Below are 26,722 nucleotides of genomic sequence, written 5' to 3'. Positions count from 1 at the left end.
GCAGGCTTTCAAATCTATGCAATAATTACAAGTGCAGTAGGATCCATAACTATTTCACCTGGCCAACCTTGGCTTAAGTGCATGCGTCCTTGTGGTTTAGTTTTTGAGCTACAATCCTCTGTAAGCATACTTGGAAGGAAATTTGATTAGACAGACATACTTCTGTGTTAGATTGCCTTAGATCTGGCTGCACAAAAGCAAGTATCTGTGCTTTTTTATCCATAAAAAAGCCTGATTTTTTAAAAAAAAGAATGAAATATAATTTCTGTTTATTAACAGTTCACTTAGGCTGCATTACACTTACCTGAAAACAGTGGAACTTAGTTGCATGTAAATATTACACTGCACATGCAGGAATCAGTTTCATTGGGTTTTTTTATCTTAATAATGTGTGCAGTTTCTAAGACTAACACGGCGAACAATGTGGACTCTTTACTATTCTGAAGACAGACAAGAAGATTTCTACTTAAAGCCTTTCTACTGTGGTTCACAACTTGAATGGGTGTGCCAGATCGCTAAAGGTAAACTTCATTCACAGCTCAGTCGCATGCATATTTACTTAGAAGTGAGTGCCACCATATTCAGTATGGCTGCCTCCCAGGTCAGTGTGCATAGGAAGGCAGCATTAGGCTTAGAAATGTCTTTACTTTCATTTTATTCACATTTGTCAGCATGTTTGCCCAAATTCCTGTGAATTTGAGGCAAAGAGCACTGAAAAAAGTTTTATTTCACATGGTGTGTGTTTTTTACAAGAACAATAAGAGCTTGTTGGATTAGGCCACAGGCCTAACAAATTAAGCATCCTGTTCTCAGTGGTCATCAATATGTCCTTGGGAACCCTCAAGCTGGATGTGAGGCTTTAAAAAAAGAAAGGTGATCCTTGAATCAACATTTGATTTTCTGTGTCTAGTTTACATTGACTATAAAGAATCTACATTTAAAATTACTCTCATGTTTTTATTCCACATAATCAAGCAGGCCTTGCACTCCACAATTATTGGGCATGACTTGTTCTGCTTCCAATAATTGAATGCCATTTTAAAATTTTCTGATGATGCCCAAGTATAGAAGGAATGTCTGTCTTTCACAGGTTCTTGTTACAGTGGTACCTCTGGCTACGTACTTAATTCGTTCCAGAGGTCCGTTCTTAACCTGAAACTGTTCTTAACCTGAGACACCACTTTAGCTAATGGGGTCTCCCACTGGTGCCACACAAAGATCCCCATGCCTCTTCTATTCGTACTTTAGAGAACAATGCTTCTTTACTCAAAAGTAAAATCAGTATGCATTATATACAAAGGATTACTTCCCCTGCTCATTCTGCTTGCCTCACTACAAACCCTCAACCCCCCCCATCCTGTCCTGCCCCACCTTCTACACTTCACCCACCTTTGCCTGCCCCCCACAGCTTTTCCAAACCTCCCCTCCCCTCACAACTCACTTGAGCCCCTCCCAAACAAGCATAATAAGCAAGTTACATGGTTGGTTTTTCCTAATTGCAGTTGTGTTCAAGTTTGTAAGCTGTAATAAAACTTTACTGCTTGCACCTTTCGGGTAAAAAGAAAAAAACAACACAGTTTCACTCTTTGTTTAATGGTGCTCCTGAAGATTCCAGCTCTCCTTTTCTTCTGATAAAAGGGAAATCGGCATGCCCTAATTTTCCTTAATCTCATCAACAGGTCGTACTCCAAAGACACCAGAGTGGTACAAACCAGGTAAGCGAACAACTTAGGCTTCCTACACATAAAGGTGCTAGCCACATATAGGTCTCCAAAAGTGCTAGTGATCTTGAACACAGCCTCTAGCAACTTGGACCCCCAGCTATCTTATTTTCATTACCTTTAATGCAGCCTGGAAGTAGAGGGAGTTGTTAGCCTGCTCTCTGCTGTTCTGCAGTACCACTCTTCAGTTGGCCTGAGGGTGTACTGTGGCCCCCAGCCCAGCAGTGGTCAGATGATGGAAAGAATCCAATGAATCCCATCTCATCTTACATAACTGCTGACTCTGGCTTGGCTTCGCACTCTGAACAACTTACTCAAACACAAGCAGAGCGGCTCTTAGACTGATACCTTACTTGTTCCTTCTTGAATCATGGGCCTAAATCCAAAAGCCGACTGAAACCTGAAATAATCTTACAGTACTTTATATAGAAACATAAATTTGGCAAATCTTCAGGGAAAACAGCAAGTGACGTTGAAGAAAAATCAGTGAGAGGGTGTCTCTCTGTCTTCATTAATCCATGGATGGTTAATTTAAGAGAGTACTTAAACGTCATAATGGAACATAAAAGCATAGTGCTGTCTCAAATACGTTGAACTGAGGCTGTTCTGTAGGCCACAACTATCTTATTAGCCATTGACATACAATCTCCAAAATGTATCGCTCATAAAATTGCTGTCCTTGATCATTTGCTCATCAACTTAAGGCAGGGATAGGGAACCTACAGCCTTCCACATGTTATAGGATTCCTGCTTCCATCAGCATGGTCAGGAAAGAAGGGAATTGTGACTCCCAACATCATCTTGAATGTCAAATGTTCCCAATCCCTGATTTAAAGGTATCTTCATTTGACTTTCGTGGAGATCATACATACTCCTTTGGTCTATTCCTCCCCACAAGATGAATGTGCTCCTTCTGTTTGCCTTGAGGCCTCCACAGACAATGCTGTCCTCATATCATACTTACTTTTGGGGACAATGTGTCTCAGAGCACAACATCAGAAACTGGAGAAACTTTTAGAGGGACTCATTTGTTACTTTGCTTAGTTTCGTGTTGGGTCAGCAATGACTCAGCTTTGCTGCAGTGAATGTCTTTGAGCATTGCCCATGGGGAAGCATATGTTCATATTTACTGAGGGTTTTTGGTTTTTTATGTTGGCTTTTATCTATGGTTGCTTGCTGCCCTACAATTGCCAGATGAAGGGTGATCTAGAAATATAATAATTATGTTGCAGAGTTTCCTGCATTAATGCACAGTATTTTTTAGATAACTGTTAATTCACTTCATTGTTACAATAGTTCATCTACCACTACTAGATAACATTGTGAAATTGGAGGTGGGGTTGTGTGTGCATGCAGTGTTTCATTTAGTTTAAGCTTAGGTGTACGGCATTCTTTTTCTTTCTTTCTTTTGTAGATGGAGATGGACTTCAGGGACCAGTACTGAATATTGATGGGTCTGAATTTTGGTTTGTGCCAAATAAGCACTTGAGCTTTCAAGAAGCTGCTCTGTACTGTTCTAATAATGGAAGTGATTTAGCGTCTGTGGCTTCTTTCACTGCACTAACGGGAATTCTAAACAGGATTGCAAATGTAATTTATTTCTTTGTCTCTTGGATATATTTTGTTGTGAAAATGTTCGTGCCAAAATAGGGGTTTTAAAAAAACAAAAACCACCTCCTCTTGTTGTTGCTATAAGCTGTTCAGGAAAAGCCTGTGAGAAGAAGGATACCTTTGTCTGACAGCATATATAGCAAAAGTGTTTTTCCTGCATCCAATGAAAAAATGTTCTTCTCTTATCCTTCTTCCCCAGCTTTTCCTCTAGTACTAGGAAGGGTACAGAGTAAAGGGTAATCCAGAGCATGCCTAATTCTCATTGATGATATGAAATTTCAGAGTAAAAAGTGGGAGCAATCCTTTTCCCCATACTGCAGGCAAAACATTAGTTTCTGAAATGCAGGAGAAAGCTCTATTTAAAAAAATGCACCAATAAACCTGCCTGTAAGTCTCACACTTGCTTTTATTACTATGGCGTTGGAAATGCTCTTGGGACTGTTTTATTAAAAACTAGGATCTACTGAATACCTGAGGGAGAAGGCTTAAAAATTATCTGCCTTTAGTTTGCATGGTAACATTTTTTAGTGTATTTAGGGTATATAGACTTTATATGGAATTTATGCCAGATTCTACATTTTTCTGATACTTAGGTTGAGATGTAACGTGGCATTTAATGCTAATGCATCTCCTTTTTGTTTTTGCAGTTATCGGACGAAAGACAAAGTTGGTGGCTGAAATACACAGCTCCTGCAAGTCGCTACCATTCACTGTATGTAGAACTATCAGAGTCTATATATGTCTGAAATACTTTTGCCATTCACTTGATGAATATGATCTAGTAATGATGAACGCATTATGGTCATAGGTCAAGATACTTGAGCTTTGAGGCTCAAGATTTCTTACATATAATAAACACATAAACGCTGCAGCAGAAACTTCAGAATTTGGCAGCTGTGCTCTGTAGCTGCAAAAATTAAGATGCCAGCTCCATTTTGGTCCTTTCTCCAGTGAGTCAACAAATCTTTTGTGCAGTAGGACACATGAAAAAGAAATGAGCAAGCTAATCAATGATGATAAATATTTACATGCACCAAGAGGGCAAATCTGAAATAATTCAGTTCTTCATTGTGCCTAGGTTTTCAGTATTTTCATACTATCATGAACGATACTACAGGAATTGTTGGCATATTTCTTATCAAAGTTGGTACAGAGGTAAGCTGTTTATTTTTTTTATTTTAAACAATGCTAAGATACTATTCTCTCCCCAAACTTTCAGTCTTAGAGAAAAAGTTCTCCTTTAGACTTTTTATTAGAAGCTGCGCTACTTCTAATAAAGTAGTTTTATGGAGTTGGAGTGCTCTTCTGGATGTTAAAAGCAACAAAATAATCAGCTGGCGGTGCCTGTCTGTGGATGTCTTGGGGGTGACCAGCTGGAAAAGAGGGCAGGGCTCCTAATAGCTGTGTAGAAGAGGGAATTTCAGCAGTTCAGCTTGCACGACAGTCTCCCATCTACACAGCTATTAAAGTTGAAGAAATCCTTTCCTCTTTTGCAGATGACCACCCTACAGTATGGCATTCAGAGTTTATAGTTGTATCCGGACCCTACTTTGATGTCCAGCCGTTTGCCTTTCAGAATTTGTGGAAATAATACACAGTAAATGCAGTATGAATATAAGCATAGATAAATATTAATACATACATATATGTGTCTGTGATTCCTGCAGACAGCACGATAAGCTGCAGTACAAAACTCCCCTTCATCTGTGAGAAATACAATGCATCGCTATTGGAGAAGCATGACCCTGGTTATAAACCAACTCGCAGGAAGTGTCGCGAAAATTGGCTTGTTTTTATGGATAAGGTAATATTTATTAGGAAGTACCTTGTAAGAATCTCCAAAACTTGAGTATTTGCAAAACGGTAGTTTTCTTGTGAACCACCCGGAGATCTTTTGATGAAGGGTGGTATAGAAATCTAATAAATAAAAAGTAAATAAATAAAGAATAAATCGCCTGCAATTAAAATATTTTTCTGTGTTTTCCCCCTTTGATTTTGTTCTGCTCTGTAAATTTCCTCTTAATCATAAAAGCTAATGTGAAATCCAGGTACTTTAGACAGAGTGTTTATAATAAAATCTTCTTACAGTGTTACCGCATGGTACCCCTTAAGGATTTAAAGTTTCAGGAGGCAGACGAACATTGTCACAGTTTGGGAGGTTCTCTTCCATCAATCACAAGCCAAGCTGAACAAGGTAAAGTGATAACCTTTGATACTTCTTATAAAGTGTAGTTCTCTTCTATAAAACACTGTGCATTGATAATTTTTTTGTTTCTGGGGATATGGTAGGTACCAGTTTTCTTACAGATTTGCTAAAAACTGTTGTGTAAATGCAGGTGAATATTTCCCACTCCTTGAATCTGCCACCTATCTGCATGATATATTAGGGAGGTGGGCAGGAATCCATTCAGCTCGCATTTTAATGTGATCGTGCCTAATTCACACTTCCTAAAACCAAAGCGCAGATACGCTTAGCACTTAGCTGAATGTTACAATTTATTTCTCAAACTAAACTAAATGCATATACTAGGGGAAATTACACACAACTTTTGTGTAACATGCAAAAATAGGTTGTGATAGGTTGTAAAGATCTGTATATTGGGAGAAGTGCACATTAAAATGCTGGGGGGGGGGAGTTGTGTGTGAATGCATTTTTTTAATTTTATTTTTTAAAGCAAACTAGCTAATGCAGAAATGTGGCAAGTTGAACAGAATACTAGAAAATGAAAAACTGAGGGAAGTTAAAATTGACAGATTTGTCCGTCCTTTGTGTGTGTGTGAGAGAGGGCGGGGGGAATTCTGGACAGTGTGGATTTAGCTGTGTATCTACTCAACTATGTTCTTGAGCCAATCACATTCAAGAACACTGTATGTTCTTGAGCCAATCACATTCACTCAGCATCCATTTTTCATAAAATTGGCAAAGGAAGACCACCACCCTTGGGAACTATGTATCAGTGGCATGATACGGCAGCTCTCCATGACTTAGAAGCATGGCAAAGAGAAGAGGTGAATGTTATCTGAGGAAGAAGAAATTGAGAGTGATCTAGTCTGCCCTCACCTATTACTACAAATTTGCAAAATCAGGCCCCAAAATGTTGGATATGTTCTTTGGATGCAACTTCTTAGCTTCAGAAGGAACTTGAGTCTCATATAAATGCAAATCAAGTATTGCCCAAAATGATCTTAAGGGGTGGAAGTGGAGGAGGAAAGCCATCAAAGCAAACTGAAGATTGCTTCCATTTATAGCTGCCAAATTGCCGATATTGCGCCAATTAGCCTTTGGGGTGTATTGTCTAAATAAGATTATTTACAGTCCACAAAATGTTGTAAATTTAACAGAAGTAGAAGTTGCATTACCTTATGCAGTCAAGTTTGGGATATTTACCCTGTCTACCCAAATACTTATTTTTTTGCCAACAGATTTTATAACGTCCTTGCTTCCTGGTATGCCCCCAAATATTTGGATTGGTTTGCACTTTGAGATCCGTAGACGTGAAAACAGGTGGACAGATGGCAGTGAGTTGGTATATTCCAACTTCCATCCATTGCTGCATGGAAGACTAAGGAAAATTGAGCATGATGTGAGTCATTGGAGGGTTTTTCCTCTATTGTAGGCTTTTCATTATAAGTGAATTAAGCACTGCTAAAATGGGGAATACTCCCATTTTCAACAGCAGTTTCAATATAAACTGTTTCATGCTACTGTAGGCACTCTGCCACTGTCAGTCAGCTCTAGCAAAGGAACAGTCGGGATCTCATGGTAAGCTCCCAGTTGTTCTTTTGTAACCATGTTGTTTCCTTCCCCACACCTGACCTCACATCCAACCCAGGCGGGTCAACTTGGGACCCTCTTGGGCCAAATTTGGCCCATGGATCAGAGGCTCCCCGCCCCTGTTTAATGAAATACAGTGGTACCTCGGGTTAAGAACTTAATTCATTCCGGAGATCCGTTCTTAACCTGAGGTACCACTTGAGCTAATGGGGCCTCCTGCCGCTGCCCCGCCACCCCGCTATTTCCGTTCTCATCCTGACGTAAAGTTCTCAATCCAAGGTACTACTTTCGGGTTAGCAGAATCTGTAACCTGAAGTGTCTGTAACCCTAGGTACCACTGTATGCTAATCTACTATTACTCGGCCTTCTTGGTTTGTTTGCTTTTCAGTTTTTTGATGATGAGGTAAATAACCAGTGTGGTGTTTTGCTCAACAATCCAAAATCACCATATGCTGGAACTTGGAATTTCACCTCCTGTGCCAGTATTCAAACTCTGGCCATATGTCAGATGAAGACAGGTAAGTCTGAGAATAGTAAATTTGCATATGAGACAAAATATTATTAAAACTTCATGCACAGTAGTTTCATTATTAAATGATGCATGGAATGTGTCACAGGAGGTTTCATTTTAGGAGAGGTCGTTTTACTTTCTCTCACACACAGTAAGGAATACTACTTAAAATGGTGCCTGTGTCAGCTGCAGTTTTTATAATATTCACTTTTTTAAATAAAACAAAATATTGATCAATCAAGGGCAATCTTTTAGTTGATCAATGTGTTTTTTGATTGTTTGACCTCTAAGTGATTGCTCAACTAATTGTTGCAGTTCTAATCGTACCACCTCACTGAAAATATTATGAACAACATGGGTTTAAAAAAAAGGTAAATTACCCCTGACAGTTAAGTCCAGTCGCAGACAACTCTGGGGTTGCAGCACTCATCTCACTTTGCAGGCCGAGGGAGCCGGCGTTTGTCCGCAGACAATTTTTCTGGGTCATGGGGCCAGCATGACTAAGCCACTTCTGGTGAAACCAGAGTAGCGCACAGAAACACCATTTATCTTCTCGCCGGAGCGGTACCTATTTATCTACTTGCACTTTTTGGCGTGCTTTTGAACTGCGAGGTTGGCAGGAGCTGGGACTGAGCAACGGGAGTTCACCCCATGCGGGGATTCGAACTGCCGACCTTTTGATGGGCAAGCCCAAGGCTCAGTGGTTTAGACCATGGGTATAATACCTTTTAACAGTTTAAAACAAAATCTGCCCAAGATCTAGGTGATGTGTTTTTTCTTCTTCTAAAAATCAGACAGTTAGACGAATGATACCATTTCTCTTGCTCAACTATTTTGTTCTTTCATTAGATGAGGCAGAAAACCAGACACAGCAAGTGCTTAATGTCACCGTGAACTATCTAAATGTCACATACACCATAATTCTGAAGAACTTGACATGGCATGATGCACAACAGGAGTGCCTGCAGAATAATATGCAGCTGGTTAGCATCACAGGACAATACCATCAGGCTTTTCTTGCTATGCAGGCAGCCCGTTATAATTCCCCACTGTGGATTGGACTCTCCAGCGAAGATGTAAGGCTTGTTTCCTAACCAATTCAAAATATGTCACTCGAATAAGAGGATTTGGGGAAAACCTACTGAGCTATATTAAACGATGGGGTAAAATGACAGACCTTTACTGCCGCTTTTGTCTGTGGCAGCAACATGTCTTGTGAATATATGTTTAAAAAGCCTAATATACAAATAAATAGCTTTGTTATGCAGAATGAGCACAGCACATTAATTAGAAAGTAAAGTCCCTTCAGTCCCACTGAAATCATTGTTGTGGGGGGAGGGTTGGCAAAGCACGCCCAACTAGAGTTAACCTGCAAAAGTAACAACACACACAAATTACAAGCAGATATATCTCCCTGGGTGGGTCAACAAATATACTCAGATTCTGGTATTGCTTTGTTCTGCTTTAAGCAGACCTTAAACAAAACTGGTACATGAAATGCATTTAGGATTTGAACTTGGAGTTCTTGTATTGAAGATTAGCAGTACCCATTGAATCATATTGAACACGAGAAGCTATGTTATATTGAGTCAGACCATTGGCCCATCTGACACTGTACTGTTCACACTGACAGGCAGTGGCACTCCAGGGCTTTAGGCAGGGGTCTCTCCCACCCTTACATGAAGATACTGGGGATTGGACCTTAGACCTTCTGAATGCCAAGCAGATGTTTTACCATCAAGGAATTGCTCTTACTTGTCTTTGATCTTCATAACGCGAGCCTTTTTTCTTTATGTTTATGCCACCAGGATGGAATTCATTATCACTGGGCTGACAGAACTCACATTAGCTTTAGTCAGTGGTCCAAAGAAGACGAAGATTTACTTGATGAATGCGTATATTTGGACAGAGATGGACTTTGGAAAACATCTGACTGCTATACGCAAAAGCCAGGAGCAATTTGCTACCTTCCAGCAAGTAGGTTTGAATGAATAAATCTTTTATTTGCGTCAGAAATGAAACAACAATACTATGTACAAAGAATAGAAATAAAAAGTCAATTATATAAAATACATTTTAGGGTTTTGAATCAATGGTCAAGTAGTGGATCTTATTTTGATTGCCCCAGCTAAAAACCCTGCAACCTTTTCTGTCACCTGCTTTTACAGTTACTACGTAAAATATATGCTACTGCTTTGAGAATGCTTTTAGATACATTAAAATAAACCAATGAAAACATTTTATTATATTTTTAATAACCTTTTTTTTAATAACCATTAAAATGCAGCAGTACATCTAATGGTGTTTGTTATATCCATTGTCTCTAGACATACACTTACACGTTCAACATGCAAAATATTACTTAACGTAACTCCTCCACTGACAATATTGAGTGGTTGGTATCAGAAGATCTTGATTTTGGTCATTAACATAGTTAAAGAAAGGGGCCCGTGTGTCTTGGAAAGTGTCTCTATTCATTATGCCTTTACTTGCCCTCGTGTGTCTGGCGAGATGCTCAAACATTGCTACATCCCAGATATTATTTTCCCATATGTTATGGGGTATTTCAGTCTGGTTCTTCCATTGCTGAGTCTTCACTAATCGTGCTGCGGTCAGTAAGAAGCCTACTAGTTCTCTGTGGCACAGGGTGGAGTCTATAAGTCTATGTCCAAAGAAGGCAGGATTTGGAGAAAGGGGTTGGCCTGTAATTGAGGGTATAATGGAGAACACTTAACTCCAAAAGTTTTTAACGTAGGGACATTCCCACCAAACATGAACCAGGTTTTTCACAGCCCTTGCCAGCCTGACTGGCATCCAGTGCCATCGGAAGATGGTCTTGAACGGGGCCTCCTATAAGCAAGCAGAAATTTTTTTGAGCAGAGGGTGGCCCAGATACCCTCCCATTTGTGATCTTCAGTTGGGTGGCCCAAATCTGATTCCCATACATTCTGAAGGCCTATAGCAGCCCCTGCCTCATGATCTAATAGATTGCTGTATATTTGGGAAGCAGCATCCTTCAAGTCATAGGCCTGGCCTGCCACATAATGATTCAAACAAGGTAAGTGTATGTAGGCTGTCTCCCCAGCGCACCAAATGGAAGTGCAAAAGAATGAGCCTGAGCTACCTGAAACCAGGTAGTATGAGTGCCTTTTAATTAACCTTGCAGGTCCTCTTTGGAAATTGCTTTCCCTCTGGGAAGCAGGTGACGGGTTGTGTAAATGCCTACGTTCCCCCAATCCTTGAACTGTTGCTATTTATATTTGCGTCTGAAAGCTGTCGTGACCCAAGAACAGGACCAGTGGTGAATGGTCAGGGGCCAGAGTTTTGCTCCATGTTCTCCACACCATCAGAACTGATCTAGTAAATGGATTGTCTATGTTTTCCTCCTTCAAGTTGCTTTCTAGGCCAACTAATTTTGATTTGAGTAAATATGAAGTGCCTTTAAAAAATGTACCTTCTTTTTCTTTCTTTTTTAGCTGAAACTGAAAAACCTGAGGTATTTGACTTTATTAAATGTCCACACAAGATTAAGAATACACCATGGATGCCATTTCGAAACAGTTGTTATTCATTCATGATAGCAAAAGACAGATGGAAAGGATTAAAGTCAGATGAGGCCCACCATTTATGCAGGATGATGAGTAAGAAGTTTCTGTTTAAAGTTTGTTTTGTATTTCTGTGTTCATAACTTTTGAATCATTTTTTTTCAGATCTGAGAGGACTCTGCTTGTTTCCTCCATAAGAGTACATGAGTAGCAATTTTCACTAAAACAGCCTCTTCTCCCCTCACCCCCTTAGAACTGCAGTCTTGGGAATGCTGCTGTTGCTTCCATGTTACCACTGTTTCTTCACATAGTTGTACTTGATTAGTCAAAGGAAATAAGCAGGGATCATATCTGTGAACAGGCACAGAATTATCTACATAGCTGTGCAGATTTTACAATACTGTACAGTCCTGTATGTTTGCTCAGAAAGGAGCCTCATAGAGTTGATTGGGCTTACTCCAGGGTAAGGATTGTATTTCACTGGAGACTTGTATTATATATGTGGTTCTCTCTGGCCTTGCTTGCACTCTGCTCACCGCAGACTTAGAAAAACATTGCAATAAAAACATCTGTTGGCTATCTAGATTTACAATGTGTTAATGTGAACTATGTTGGACCTCTTTCGTATCTAGATTAAGAGAAATGATGCCTTTTAAAAGAAGCTTCTCTTGACCTGCTAGAAGGGCATCCAGGAAAAAAAGATTCCAGTGTGTTGGCTTCTTACAAAAAAAGCATTTAAAAAGTGAATGCAGTTTTGTATAGTTAAAAAAAAAAGCACTTTGAGTTCTGCTGGACCATGAATATTCCCTGCTGTTGCCATTAGCAATTGGTATTGAAAGCTATACCACCTTCTGAGCTTAGATGTTCTGTTTACCTACTGTAGATAAGTATCTCTCAACTGCTACTGTCATCATACATTAATTTGTCTAATGCTGTTTTAAAGCCATATAATCAAGCAGCCATTGTACTACATTTTATGGACGTCGATGCCATATGTTAATTGTGTGAAGATTTGCTTTCTCTTAGTTTGTCCTGAATCTACTACCAGTTTAGTTTCATTGGATGACCCTAAAAGTATGGGAGAGGAAGAAAAATTATCTCCACTGCACATCATGTATAATTTTATTAACCTCTGTCACATTTCCCCTCACTCATCTTTTCCCCCCTTTACTGAAAAGTTCCAAATGCTTTACCTTCACTGTATATGGAAAGTGTTCTGCTCTGTGTGGTGTGTGTGTAATGTGTCAACCAGGTCACTAGACAATCTCTCATTTACAGGAAAGAGTATTACAGTCCATTTCCTAATGATGCCCATTATGGAGTCCCCATTTCACACTCTGCAGAGCCTTCACGAGAGATAGCCATTGTGGTGCCCTCCAGATGTTGGACCACAATTCCTATTAGACCCAACCAGCCATGGCCAATGGATGGATATGATGGGAGCTGTGGTCCAACCAGGAGCAGTTCATCAGTGGGGTGAAGCCATAACAACAACCTCCTGCAAACAGGGTCAATGCCGCTTACCATGAAAAGTGAGACATTGACTACTTTCTGGGTGTACTGAAGAGAGCACTGGGTTGGTTCTGCCGTGCATCCACACAACCCTGCTTCACCACCACTTCACCCTTCCCAGGAAGCCGTGACAACCCTACTGCAGAGAGGCTATTGCTGCTGCTCTGCTATAGCCACCAGGCTTGTCTCCCTTGAGCCCAACAGCACCTAGTAGGCCAAAGGTTCCTCACCCCTCTCTATGCTTTTCCATAATTTATGTACCATGACCTCTGTACATCCAGACCTAAGAAAGAGCAGCTGACTTCTGTCACTAATAATTCAAGATTATTATTTTTTTGGTTTAAAAACTTAGGTAAACGGTTAAACCTTGGTAGCCCCTTCCTTGAATTCATTTCATAAACTGTCTATAAAATCCTGCCAAATCCATTAAGTGATTTGACTTTTTAAAATTGCTTCAACAGATACGAATGCCTCCCTCTTGACTATCAGGGATGAAGATGAAAATAGTTTTGTTGTTGAGCAGCTCCATTCTTTCAGTGGCCTTGCTCGCTGGCTGTGGTTGGGTCTGATTTATGACGCTGATGGTAAGTTGTAAGTTCTGTAAAGCTCTCTTGCTAGGATGAATGCCTTTCTTAAACATACAAAGAGACCAAAGCTTATAACATTGTCTACAGCCATTGATGAGGATTTAAAAAACAAAACAAAAAAATTATATTTGATTAGAGTTCAAATTGTCAAATGCAGGTTGATGAGTGAGAATCTTTAAGCTTAATCAAGAGCACTTTGGATAATTTGTTCCTTATTCAAGCTTATTTTTATTGTAGAATTTAATGACAACCTAAAGAAGATGCATGCTGGATGCAGATTTGGGGGTTCAGAAGTCACTAATCATGCCTGTCATTTTTAATCTGATAAGAAATACTAAATGCCTAATGTTCCTGGTGCGTCTGCTTTTGAGCGTTATTTGATTATTGCTCAAATATGGCAGTAAGGGTTGCCATAGGTCCTCTTTTTCCAGGAGAGGTCCTCTTTTTCAGGGGTAACATTTCTGTATGGGGGTGCATGGGCTACTTTTTATGTTGCATATGCAGTAGTAGACAACCAAGTGCAAAACATATACATACTGTGTGAGTTTTGCATGGTGCAGGAAAGGACCAGGTCCTTGTTTTTGTGTATTTTGAAAGGACGTTGTAGAATGTGCCCGCTCCCACATCCCAAGCGCCAGCCAGGGTGTCCTCTTTCGCTCTTCAAAATATGGCAACCCTACAGGTAGTTTCCTTCCTCAGGCCCTTCATTGCACAACTTCAGCCCACTCATTTCACTTGCAACTCTGGTTCTGCAGAAGGGAGTTTCTGTGCTGCTTTCATGTAAACAAAAAATGTTTCTAACGAATTAATGCAGTGGGAATACTGCAGCTGTTGGGGCAAAGTGGTATTCACCTGTTTTATAGATTTTATTTTACCATGTTTCACAGTATCTTCAAAGACTCCCCTGATAAGAAGGAATAATTTAGATGGAACAAACATTGGGCTCATCTAGACTTCCACTTGTCCCCCACTGCTTTCCTCCAGGAAAATCTGATCTTTAGCGCTGAATCGGAGCAAACATCAACTGGATTTTCCATGGATTGACATTTCCTTTGATTCAACACTAAACAGCAGATTTTCTGAGGAATTACCTTTATGAAAAAATACATTTTTTTCACCTGAAGGTAGATTTTAAATTACTGATTTATTTTATTTTTCCCTCTTGGCATAGTTAACGGTTATAATAAAACTATTACAATGTTAACATAAAACAAGTAAGAGTTAACATGGAATAGTAACAGAAACTAGATACCTCAGGTTAGGTATAGTGATAAAAGTGTAGAATTGTGTATTTCACTATCTGCAGAGAGAAAATCCGGATGTTAGCATTAATACTGTTGCCCAATTCCAGCGAGAACATTTTTCTTTAATAAAAAGAAGTTTTCCATACTGGATATCTCTGCCAGCAAAGGTGTTATAGGAAGATGAACTACTACAGTATATCCCAACAGTTGGTGCATTCACAGTGTACCATTTAAAGGGATAGCTCCCCGTGTTTGTTATGAATGCTTATGTGAGTATTTAGATGTATTGGGGGGTGTGGGTGTATTAATATAGGATTTAATTTTGATTATAAGAAACAATTCTAAAGTGGGAAAACATTTTTTTTAAAAAATTGTTGATACCGTCAACAAACCAGGCCACATCCAAATAGCATATGCAAAAGGTAAAGGGACCCCTGACTGTATGCAAAAGGTACCTCCTTTTATTTCTAAGCCAAGTGTTGGTTATTACTGACCTTCCAGTAATGTTAACGTTAGCCATTGTGGGATAATTTCAGCACACTCTCTCTTCTAAATAAAATCTGTAGCACTCATTATGGAAACTTAATTTTGTTTGTTTTCTGCAGATGGTAATCTGAAGTGGGATGACAATACATACCTCTCATACAATAACTGGAGACTGGGGAGACCTTATGTAAAGGATAATAATTTTGTTGCTGGTATTGGTCTCGATGGTGTCTGGGATATGTACAATTACAGTGGCAACTGGTTACCTCAGCAATTTAGCCTACACAGCATCCTTGTCTGTAAGATAGAAATGGGTAAGCAATGTCTGCAATTTGGATTGAATTTCCAAAGGCCTATGGTATTATTATTAAAATTTTTTACATATGCCTAAAACTAAAAAAACTAAACTTCTGTCCTTGTTGTAATATTGAAATAGGACCCAAAGAATACAAACCACCGCTGCCTGAGAAACTACCCCATGGAAATAACACGTACTGGATCCTTCAAAAACAGCTCAGTTGGTATGATGCATGGAGAGAATGCAAACGAAATGGCAGCGATTTAGCCAGCGTACACAGCGAATCGCAGCAAGTGTTTCTGGAAAATATTGTAAAAAGAGATGGATATCCACTTTGGATTGGTTTATCCAATCATAATGTGAGTTTGAACTGTTTCATGTGCTTTTGCAACCATATCCCCATGCTATTATCTTTAAAGGTTTTGAGCCAGCTTTTCGTTTCTGTTAGCAATATTTTAACTTGTCTCATACATTAAACACATTGTAGGACACGGGTGGTGCTGTGCTCCAATAATTAGCCGTGATGCCTGTTTTTCCCAATGTTTGCTAAAACAAAAAGTGACATCTGCACTTGTTCAACTGGAATCGAATTGCTCTCTTTCTAGGAAAGTGATTCTGATTTTGAGTGGTCTGATGGAAGCACATTTGACTACAAGCCCTGGGAATATGAGCATTCACATTCTCCTGGAAATTGTTTCTTACTGGACACTAAAGGATTTTGGAATCGCTTGGATTGCTCGCATGGCGCTGATGGTGCTATTTGCTACTACCCTTCAAACAGTAAGTCTGCATTCATGTGTCCAGTGTGGTGCTAAGACCAAAGAGAATGATGAGGGCAGATCCCACCCCACCCTGGCCCTATACTTAAAAGCATTTCCTTAAAAGCAAGTCCTACTGGTTTTGAGACCTTCTAAGTAACTTGCCAAGGATTGTTGGCCACCAAAACCTTAAGATTATAAGAATAGCCGTGCTGAATCAGGCCAGTGGCTCATCTGGTCCAGCACCCCATGCTCACAGTGTCCAACCAGATACCTATGGGAAACATCGAAGCAGGATCTGAGTGCAACAGCATTCTCCCAGAAACTGGCATTCAGAGGTAGACTCTGGAATTCCATCTCAGGCATCAGAGGGAAAGCTCTGTATTCCCTGGGATACCCTCCAATGGATCATAGTCCTGTACCTTTAAAGTAAATTAAATTGCTCCAACACAGCAGCAGATATATATGTGTGTGTGCCAACAAGCAGTTTGTGTTTATGTGGCAATGGCTTATCAAGGCTCCATTGAACCACCCAAATGGATGATAGGAGTGCCTTAAGATGTTTGGATGATGATGATTTATATTTTCACAGAAGTACAGTCAAAGCAAGCAGAAAATCCCACATACTGCCCAAAAACTACTGGTAGTGCTTCACAGTGGATACAGTATAAACAGCATTGCTATGCATTTGATTTGGCATTTTACAATTTCTCTATATACAATTGGAAAGAAGCTAAAGAAGTCTGCAAGAAGCTTGGTATGTCCAAATTATGCATCATGTTACATCTTAAAAAAGAGACTATAATATAATTAAGAATATTTTGGATAGAGAGCTGATTTTTTTTGTTACTACTTTAAATGTTGCCATAAATTATTTCCATAAATGTTAATAAAGAGAACTTTCAAGAAGTTATTTTCACTTTTGACCACTAACATTATCCACTTAGATCCTTCTGCAACACTTTTGACTATAGAAAATGAGGAAGAAAATAAGTTTGTGAGCGCACACTTACGAGAACATTATTTTGTCACTGGAAGAGTATGGCTTGGAATGCAAGAAAATGGTAAGCAGTGAATAACTATGAAGCACTTGTGACTTATAACTGTTAAGGCTGGAATCCTAACCGTGCCTGTTCAGAAGTAAGCTCCATTGAATTCAGTGGGACTTGCTCCTAGGGAGTGGGATTAGGATTGCAACCTAATACAGGGGTACCTCGGGTTAAGTACTTAATTTGTTCTGGAGGTCCGTTCTTGACCTGGAACTGTTCTTAACCTGAGGTACCACCTTAGCTAGTGGGGCCTCCTGCTGCCACCATGCCGCCGCCGCACGATTTTGTTCTCATCCTGAAGCAAAGTTTTTAACCCGAGGTACTATTTCTGGGTTAGCGGAGTCTGTAAACTGATGCGTCTGTAACCTGAAGTGCCTGTAACCCGAGGTACCACTGTACTGTGCAAGGCATAATAAGCAAGGCAGGTGAAGTCAGGCATCTCTCTTCAAGGAGAGTTAGCTGCATTCCATATTTCCATTGATTTTAGCGAAACTGAAGTTTTATTTCGATTATGCTCCTGAAATTTACTGTGCACTACAAGTACATTATTAAAATTTTAATGAATAGAAATCAAATAAAGAACATGCATTGCAACTTGGCATATTTTCCATGCTGTAAATAAAAGCACAGAGAAAGAGAATTAGCCAGGCTAGAGGGCAATTAGCCAAGGATGTATGTACCTGGTTATTTGAAATCATTTCATCTATGTCTAGCTCTGCAACTCGCAGCCATATGCAGGCATAGAGAGATTGTTCGTTTTACCGGTTTTTCTTCTGGCCTAATGGTTTTCTATCTATTCCTCTATACCTACCATAGACCTTCTTTCCTAGGCTTCCCTGCTTCTCAGTTCTCTGCATCCTTCTGCCAGCACTAAAGCTTTTAGAAGCTGAATAGACTCTTGACTATTGGTGCTTAGTAGACTTTTCTGGTTCTGAACATTATATAATTAAATTGCTGCTTGTACACACTGTAATAATTGCAGCACATTTTTGCTGTTAAGGAATAACTTTTTGTGGGTGGTTTTTCCCCTAATATACAGCTGAATCCATGAAGTGGCTTGATGGCTCAGAAATTAAATATGTCAACTGGGAAAAGGGAAAAGAAAAACCCAATGGTAAATGTAGCGTTGTGTTTTCAACAAATGGTACATGGTCCAAAACTGACTGCAGAAATCTCCAAAGCAGAGTTGTTTGCAAAGCTCCTCAAGGTATGTATGATTTTGATTTTAAAATAATGTAGCTTTTTAAACTGGCCTGTGATTGTGTCAGCAGGGGGGTCCAGTCTCTCATCAGGAGCAACTGTATGTGATGTTTCGATATCGGTAAGATGCAGATGATGATCATCATCATCATGACACTAATAGTGGCGTAGCGTGGGGGGTGCAGGGGGGGCCAGCCACACTGGGCGCAACATCTGGGGGGGTTAGGGTTAGGGGGCGCAAATCCATGGATTAGGGGGCACAAATTAATTGCCTTGCCCCGGGTGCTGACAACCCACGCTACGCCACTGACTAATAATACTATAGGTAATAGCACACATAATAAATACAGAGATCTATGGAGGAGGAGAAAACCCATCTCCCTACAAAAACCTTCCTTTCCTGCAAATGTGTAGGGGCTCCCTGTGCTTCTGCAAACATGGACAGAGGTAATAGAGAATGCCCATATTTCCTCAGTGCAAAGAGCACGTCAAATCAATAAAGGGCTTTTCTTGCTGAAAATGAGAGGAGCAAGGGCAGGGAAATGCTTTGCATTCTAGCTGGCATGAAGTAGCCTCACACAACTTTTGTATAATACATATGATTTTCAGCCAAGTTGCTTCTGGATTAATAGTTACAGATGGATGACGTTGGGGTGTTTTTTTTCCTTACAGTCTCTAGTCATGTAGGAGGGGCAATAGCTGTCGCTATTCTAATTATTGTCGCACTTGTTGCTGGATTGATATGCTTCCTTTATAAGAAGAAACGACTGAACTGGGGCGGATTCTCTTCGGTACGCTACGAACGGGGGTTGTACGAAGATGAAACGGACACTATGTTTTCCAGAGATGGTGACTGAGGAACAGTTTGTGCTGGATTGGGCTGTTTAGGCATAATTTTATAGGTTTTGGTTTGGCAAACCTATACCAAATGTATTCAGTAGCAGGTAAATGCTGACCTCTGGGTTCAGTATCTATTTTTTGTTCAGGGTGTGACAGCAACCTTTCCCCCCACATTTGAAAGGAGGAGGGAAAGACAACTGTGTTTCACCAACTGATTTAAACTCCAATCAGACTTTGCACTTTCCATGGTCTTTAAGATTTGCACATGCATTGAGATACGACCCTGAAACTGATTTTTGGACATGCTTTGATTTTTGGACATGCTCTCCTATATGAAGTATGATTGATGCCTAGAGAATCTTTTGGAATCGACTCACTGGACGCAAAATAACATAATGTAATAACTTGTATCAACCATACTCTTTTACAGTGGTACCTCAGGTTACATACGCTTCAGGTTACAGACTCCGCTAATCCAGAAATAGTGCTTCAGGTTAAGAACTTTGCTTCAGGATGAGAACAGAAATCATGCTCAGGTGGTGCGGCGGCAGCAGGAGGCCCCATTAGCTAAAGTGGTGCTTCAGGTTAAGAACAGTTCCAGGTTAAGAACAGACCTCCAGAGTGAATTAAGTACTTAACCCGAGGTACCACTGTACTTAAAACCTATTGGGGTACAGAAGGGTTGTTTTAAAGAAAGAAAGAAACTTGAAATGTTTTTAATACAAACTTGAAATGTTGACCTTTTTCAATAAAAGTTCCAAAGATCCCTCCTATCTTTGGTTCAGTTCTTTAGTTAGCTTTTTAGTTACAACAGTTAAAAGAATAACAACAATTTGTCAGCCTGCATTTTGAAAACATTTTTAACTTTAATAAGCCATACCGTCCCCACACATACAAATGTAAGAGGCCAAATGGAAACCAAGGGCTAAATGAAAGATTCAGACCCCTAGTGTGTACTAACTAGCCTATAAAGAGTGGAACCTGGAGAAAGATTGTGGTTCCTATTGATAATGTTTGACATTTGTCATTATTACCTCTGTCATATTTTGCTACTTCTGAAGGGGTACTCATTTTGTTCTGTACTAATACAGAAAACACATTGAGCTGTATGTATTGTTAGCCCTACTTAGGTCCATTCATTTCTGTGGGTGTCCTCTAAGTTGGTCTTTGTTGAATGCAACCCATTGATTAGCATCTAAAAGACATGCAGATGTGAGGGGTCAAAGCACTACCATGGTTAAATGGGGTCGTCCACATTTTCTTCTGAGTATAGCTCCTACTTCTAGGTGGTGTTTCCTCCCCTCATGTCACCAAAGACTCTTTTTCTTGGTTCTATGTTATGACATGGTAGGAACACCTGGCTTCGTGTGATAAGCTTTTGCACATAACCGGCTCACCATGTGGTGACAGTTGTCACATAGAGCAAATCAAAGTGGCCTCAACACAGCAGCCAACCCTAACTGAGCTTTAGAAGAAGAGGGGTAATTATAAGACACATATAATTTAATATGTAGCATAATATTTGTCTCTTAGCCAAAATAAAGGAACAGCTTCTATTAGTATAACTCCATTAATTTAATAAAAATGTACCATGGAAATATTTAACTAATTGTTCAGATAATACTACTGACTTAAGGAATGCTGTCAAAGATAATACTAAAAAATAATTAGCTTACTACTCGTTTTATTTTTATGATAGGGGGGGGTTTGGCCAAAAAAGCCCCCCAAGAATCCCACATAGGTAGAGGATTCCCATTTAATAAACGAGACAAAAGCACTCCATATGCAAATAGAAAAGAGGTGCCTTAACAGATACATGAAGAAAATCTTCATGTACGAGAGCAGGAAATCATTGGACGCCTAGGGCTCTGGACTGTTTTTCCTTGGCCCAACGTCCATTGTTCTGCATACTATGCATAGAGATAGGAGCATGTAGCTACTCAATCTTGTTCTAATTAGCAAAATGAAAGCCAGCCTATTAGCTTTCCTTTGGAAGCGTGTGTGCGTGCATGTGAGTCCCTTTTTTCAAGATTGTGTAACATCACCTATGGTGTGTGTGTGTGTGTGTGTGTGTATAGACATAGACATATATACATATAGACATATACACACACACAAGTAGGCCTTTGTCCAACTTCACAGTTAGCTCTTGTGAACGGCTACTAGTCTCTTCCTGCTATAGATCTCTTCAGCTGGGGTATTTCTGCAGGATCATTTAAACTGTGCAACTCATGCATTTCTGCCCACAAGCGTCTTTTCAGTGACAGCAGTATAATAATCTTATCAGTACATAATAAGGGAGGGTGATAGTGTGAAGTATAAGGAGGTGGCTCTACACACCTTCTAAAAAAAAACATTAAGCGTTTTGGAGAGGAGATATTTAACTGGACACACACTGTCTCAGACAATCTCCAACAAGTGCCCTCAGCAATATAGCAGTCCCAATAGCAATGAATGTGCTAGTTTGGGTAGTCTGTGATCTCCAAGATACAAAATGCTCCCCTTTTAATATCTGGAAATTGTGATAACACAACTGCTGCTGTTGTACAACGAACGGGCAAAAAATTGGACATTTGTTGCACACAAACTGTTTGTGCAGAAAGGTCTTTAATATAGTGCCTATAACCTATGAGGGACTGGGGGATGATAGTGGTGTGTGTGTGTGTGTGTGTGTGTGTGTGTGTGTGTGTGTGTGTGCATATACACACACACAGGAGAAAAAATGCACTTTGTCTTTTTTTTTTTTTTTGGAAGCATGATTTAGAATATTTAGATAAATAAAATGCCCATAACCAAGTCCTAAATGAAGAAGCTTGTTCACCATTTAATAAAATTTGCATCACAACCTGTTTCTAATGTACGCCCTGACACACAGGTACTTGTGCCAAACAGATGACTGGTGTAGTTATCTTTGACAGCGCCAGTCACCTGCTAGGTGGCAGAGAAAAGAACTGGGAGCTACATTCAACATACACACCACACACCAGGGAACTGAAACGGGAAAGACAAATGGATGACCGTATGTTAAAAGATTTTATATTGCAAAGATTGAGACGTATGTATCTCCCAGCGCAGGGCATACTCCATTAAGTACTCTTTTGCATGTGCAGTAGTAACCAGGGTTTGGGGCAATTTCCACTAAATAAGTGTGCTCAGCATTACTGAATTTATGACTATTTGCACTTGTGGGCTTCTCTATTGATGTGAATCTAAAAATGGAAAGTTTATTTTAAATATATTATCAGGGCTATTCAGTGATGCAAGATGTAGATAAATATGCACAAAAGATTCCAGTGTTTCTACAAAGTGTTTATTTGTATAATATTCTGATAGAAATTTTTTTAATTATGTTTTTAATTGTGTGTGCCGGGTTTTTTTCTGGAATATCTATTCTGCGATATTGTGGGAAATGTCATGATGTGAATGAATGCAAATGCCTTAATATATCTGTATCGAGAGTTCGCAACAAAACCTACCTTTGGGTCATGGCCTTAGAAATACTGTAGTAGATTTAGTAGAAAGCTTCAATGGTGATTAGATTTGTACTTGTGAGATAATTTAAGCTGATTTCAGTGCTTTTCACCTGATTAAAAATGTTTTTGTACTCTTCAGTATTTAAAAAAAGACCCACAAACATCAAAGTTAATAAAGATTTAAAAAGTAATCTTGTTCTGAGGTGTCTTCTGTCCCTTTTTTTTTTCAAGAAGGGAAAATGGCATTAGTAGGTGAATACAGTCAAAACAATTGCTTGACTTGCAAGGAAGTTGTGTGCCTGTTTAGTCTTCCACTTCTCCCATACAGTCGTACCTTGGAAACGTTCAGAAACCAAAGTGCGACTTCTGATTGGCTGCAGTAAGCTCCTGCAACCAATCAGAAGCCCTGTCAGACGTTCAGCTTCCAAAAATAGTTTTCAAACCAGAAGAGTCACTTCCAGGTTTGCAGCGGTCGGGAGCCAAAATGTTCAAGGACTAAGCTGTTCAAAAAACCAAGGTACGACTGAACTTAATACTAATTGCCAAGTGAGATGAGACACCTGGACGGAGCCCAGGACTTGCTCCCTCCTCTTCTGCTTAATAAGTAAACTGCTTCATAAAGTAAAGGTAAAGGTACCCCTGCCCGTACGGGCCAGTCTTGACAGACTCTGGGGTTGTGCGCCCATCTCACTTAAGAGGCCAGGGGCCAGCGCTGTCCGGAGACACTTCCGGGTCACGTGGCCAGCGTGACATCGCTGCTCTGGCAAGCCAGAGCCGCACACGGAAACGCCGTTTACCTTCCCGCTGGTAAGCGGTCCCTATTTATCTACTTGCACCCGGAGGTGCTTTCGAACTGCTAGGTTGGCAGGCGCTGGGACCGAGCAGCGGGAGCGCACCCCGCCGCAGGGATTCGAACCGCCAACCTTTCGATCTGTAGAATTGGAAGGGACCACAAGGAGGTTGGACTAGGTGACCCTCGTAGTCCCTTCCAGTTCTATGATGCAGTCAGAGCTAATGGTGCTATGGGATATGCTTTCACTCAGGGGTAGAGCACCTGCTTTGAACTCTTCCAGGTAGGGCTGGGAATGTCTGTTGCCTGAAACTCCAAAGAGCCACTACCAGCTTATACTATAGTCAACACTGAGCTAAATGGACCACAATGGTCTGACTTGGTCCTAAGCTGTGCCGTTCTTGTATCTTCAGTCATCAGCTAGACCATCCTGCACACTGCCTCTCCAGGTTCATGATGCTAGCCTTCCAGCATGTCATCAGCGCATGCATTAGGGAGCTCAAGAGAGAGAGAGAGATTCTATGTTTAACTTACTATGTTGAGGAAATTGATTCCTTTGCAGACATAGAAAACAACAAGAGGCTGATACCCTGTCTGTGAATGGATGCAAGTTAGAAGTTGGTGAGTATTAAAGCTATCCTCCAGGATACTGTGGTCAGTGGTACCAAAAGTCATGAGAGACCAAGTACAAGCAAGATTACACTACTGCTCTCCAGGCCAATGTCATTTACCAGGGCAACCAAGGCAGTTTTAGTTGAAGCCAGACTTAAATGGGTCCAGATAATCTTGTTTCCTCTAAGCACACCTGAAGCTTGGCCATTGCCATTCCTCATGAGCACCTTGCCCCAAAGGGGAATATTTGCCACTGGGCAACTGTTAAAAAAGATCACTAGTTTCATTTATATCCTGGCTTTCTTCCATCACAGAACTTAGGGGGTCTCCTGATAGCCTACCATCTAGGCATTAAACTAGATCCAGACCTGCTTTGCTTTCTGGACTCTTTTTTTATTATCTTGGACTTTCAGATTATGCCCTTGAAGGAACCGCATGTGCAATGCGCATACCATATTACAGTACATGGCACTTAATCCAATTTTAGTTGCCTATTCAAACTAATTGCAAAAAACACAACAGATCAGAGACATGTTGCCTCTCTGATATGCAGTTAGGCTACAATGTAACACACTTTAAAAACTGAAAACCAATGGGAGTTCCTGATAAATGTGGGTAGGATGAGATCTGTGGATGAAGGGTGGTATACAAATTCTAATAACAACAACAACATAGGAGTCGGCAAGGCATTGAGTTTAAGATTTTATCTGAAAATAATAATCAATCTGAATTTTTGAACTTCCTATTCTGTTTCTCCATTGCTGGTTTTTAAAATTGCTGTGCAAAGAACTCATACCCTGAAAAGTTAACTTGCTCTTTGAGGAGCCAAGGGCAACATTGTAGAAGTTGAGGTTAAAATTTTGGAGATGTGTTGTTTCCTCCCCCACTTTTATTGTAAACGAAACAGACCACGTCGCTGCAAAACGGTAACTTCCATGTTGCAAAGCCTGTCAACCTAACCATCAGCATGTTTACTTGTAAATAACTGTGTTCACTGCAGCTTCTTCAAAAGGGCACAATGACACTTGATGCTGGTGGCAGCACATAAGTAGAGTGTCCACTATGCTAATTCCTGCCATCTCCAAGATACGGCTAGAAAAGTCTCCTGTCTGAAACCCTGGAGAACTGCTGCCAATCAGTGTAAGGCAGCTTCCCATATTATTTATTCTGTCCTTTCTCTCTCATTCTCTCATACCCACACACACCATTTAAATTTTTTTTCATCCAGCTGAACTTTTTCCTTGTCTCAAACAGCAGCTGAGAAAAAAACTGACTGGAGGGAGGGAATTGAAGGGTTCTGCACCACTCACAAGGACTTTCCCACTTGAACTCATTTCATACTTTGCTTTACAGGGTGTTTGGCAGGAACCCACATTTTAAGACCTGGGTGTGCTGGCATCGCATAGTTCTGCTCTAAGGTTCCTAAGGGCTTGCAGCTGTTAAAAAGTACCACCATGCCAAATTTCAACAGGTGATGGTGGTGAGGTCTTTGCAGCTTTACAGAGAGTCTTGCACAAAATGAAATTTGACACTGGGTTAGATGCGGAACCAGTAAGAAAAACGTGTTGTTGAAACATTAGAACTGGAACAGGGCCAATGGAAAATCCTAATCCTGTCAATATTAAACAAGTTCCATCCATTTCAAAGGTATAGTTACTATCACTGAAATTAATTTAAATGCAAAGCAGTTTACTTTGATAGTTTTCTGTATATTGTTATTTAAAAATGCATAGCATTCCCATATTGCTGGTGTACTAAGGAAACAACACTGATACCCTCTACTGGTCAGTTTGCATATAACTTAACTGAAGAAGCATTTTGTAGTTCCCACTTTCCAAACACCTACTCAAGCCAAGTCTCTACCATCCAGGGAAAACACTTTTAAGGTAATTTAAATTTTAGGTTAAAAAGAACAGATAACTAACCTAACTTGCAACTGTTATTATGTCTTGGGTAGAAAGGTGAAATGGCATTACCAATATTATCACACACAAACAAGACCTCATTATAATTAGTACTATGACATTTAATGTTCCTATATTTTGCATCCGTGGGCAAAATTCAATTGATCAGTCAGTAGTGGATTAGTACTGATTGCAAGCATGGAAAAAAAGGAGTTATGCTGAAATAATTAGCACAGCGTACAAAAAAGGAGATTTTGCATTTCTGACAGAAGCACCAATAGCTAAAAGATTCCTCGAGAGGAAAAGAGCCAAGCGGGCACTTCCGGAGGCGGCGCAAAACGGCAATGGCGGTCCTCTTTACTCAGTGAAGAGGGGCTCCGCGAAAAAGGGTCCTCCGCTACGGCGAAGCGGAGACCCATCCAGATAAACCGCAGGCAGAGCGAGCCTGTGGCCGTGGGACTCGGCGGGTGCCAGAAGCCCCCCCAGAAGCGAGGAAGGGACCTCGTAAGAGGCTCCGGATCGTGAACGGGGGAGCGGCGCTGTGAGTTCATCGCTCTTTTCGCGGAAGTGAAGCCGCGCTGCTGTTGCTGATGAGCGCCGACCTACCTTCTTGAAAAACATCGAGATTGGCTGCAATCTACCCGTGAGTAAGGGGTACCAAAGTACTGATTAAGGATTAACTTAAATTTGTCTATTTCGGCTGAAAACGGGAGGCGAGTAACAGGAAGTCCGCCTTCCGGTCCTGCTAATCGGAGCAAAGCAAAGAACCCGATGCGGGCTGAAGCGTTAAAGAGATTTTGAAAGAA

At 40.4% G+C, this 26,722-nt stretch overlaps 1 protein-coding gene across 3 annotated transcripts in view; it reads left to right on the top strand.

Moving 5' to 3' along the window:
* LOC309379334 (lymphocyte antigen 75-like) overlaps window positions 1-26,722 on the top strand; it is a 71,407-nt gene that overhangs the window by 27,346 nt on the left and 17,339 nt on the right. For 2 of the 3 annotated variants that reach the window (XR_014172424.1, XR_014172425.1), the window contains exons 16-36: window positions 398-521; window positions 1,680-1,715; window positions 3,136-3,311; window positions 3,980-4,044; window positions 4,411-4,487; window positions 5,000-5,136; window positions 5,421-5,526; window positions 6,756-6,916; window positions 7,496-7,625; window positions 8,468-8,694; window positions 9,427-9,595; window positions 11,095-11,259; window positions 13,137-13,259; window positions 15,112-15,306; window positions 15,429-15,649; window positions 15,896-16,070; window positions 16,641-16,805; window positions 16,996-17,112; window positions 18,137-18,304; window positions 18,970-21,207; window positions 21,238-22,801. Coding sequence is in view for 1 of the 3 variants with exons in the window: in XM_081928458.1 (XP_081784584.1) it covers window positions 398-521; window positions 1,680-1,715; window positions 3,136-3,311; window positions 3,980-4,044; window positions 4,411-4,487; window positions 5,000-5,136; window positions 5,421-5,526; window positions 6,756-6,916; window positions 7,496-7,625; window positions 8,468-8,694; window positions 9,427-9,595; window positions 11,095-11,259; window positions 13,137-13,259; window positions 15,112-15,306; window positions 15,429-15,649; window positions 15,896-16,070; window positions 16,641-16,805; window positions 16,996-17,112; window positions 18,137-18,304 (2,737 nt within the window). In the remaining 2 variants the exon portion in view is untranslated. Of the gene's footprint in view, window positions 1-397; window positions 522-1,679; window positions 1,716-3,135; window positions 3,312-3,979; window positions 4,045-4,410; window positions 4,488-4,999; window positions 5,137-5,420; window positions 5,527-6,755; window positions 6,917-7,495; window positions 7,626-8,467; window positions 8,695-9,426; window positions 9,596-11,094; window positions 11,260-13,136; window positions 13,260-15,111; window positions 15,307-15,428; window positions 15,650-15,895; window positions 16,071-16,640; window positions 16,806-16,995; window positions 17,113-18,136; window positions 18,305-18,969; window positions 21,208-21,237; window positions 22,802-26,722 lie in introns of those variants that run through there. The other variant, XM_081928458.1, reaches the window with a different exon arrangement.

Source organism: Podarcis melisellensis, assembly GCF_964234715.1.
Source record: "Podarcis melisellensis genome assembly, chromosome: 1".
In the NCBI taxonomy this organism is placed as follows: domain Eukaryota; kingdom Metazoa; phylum Chordata; class Lepidosauria; order Squamata; family Lacertidae; genus Podarcis; species Podarcis melisellensis.
This window is presented reverse-complemented; position numbering and strand designations above follow the sequence as displayed.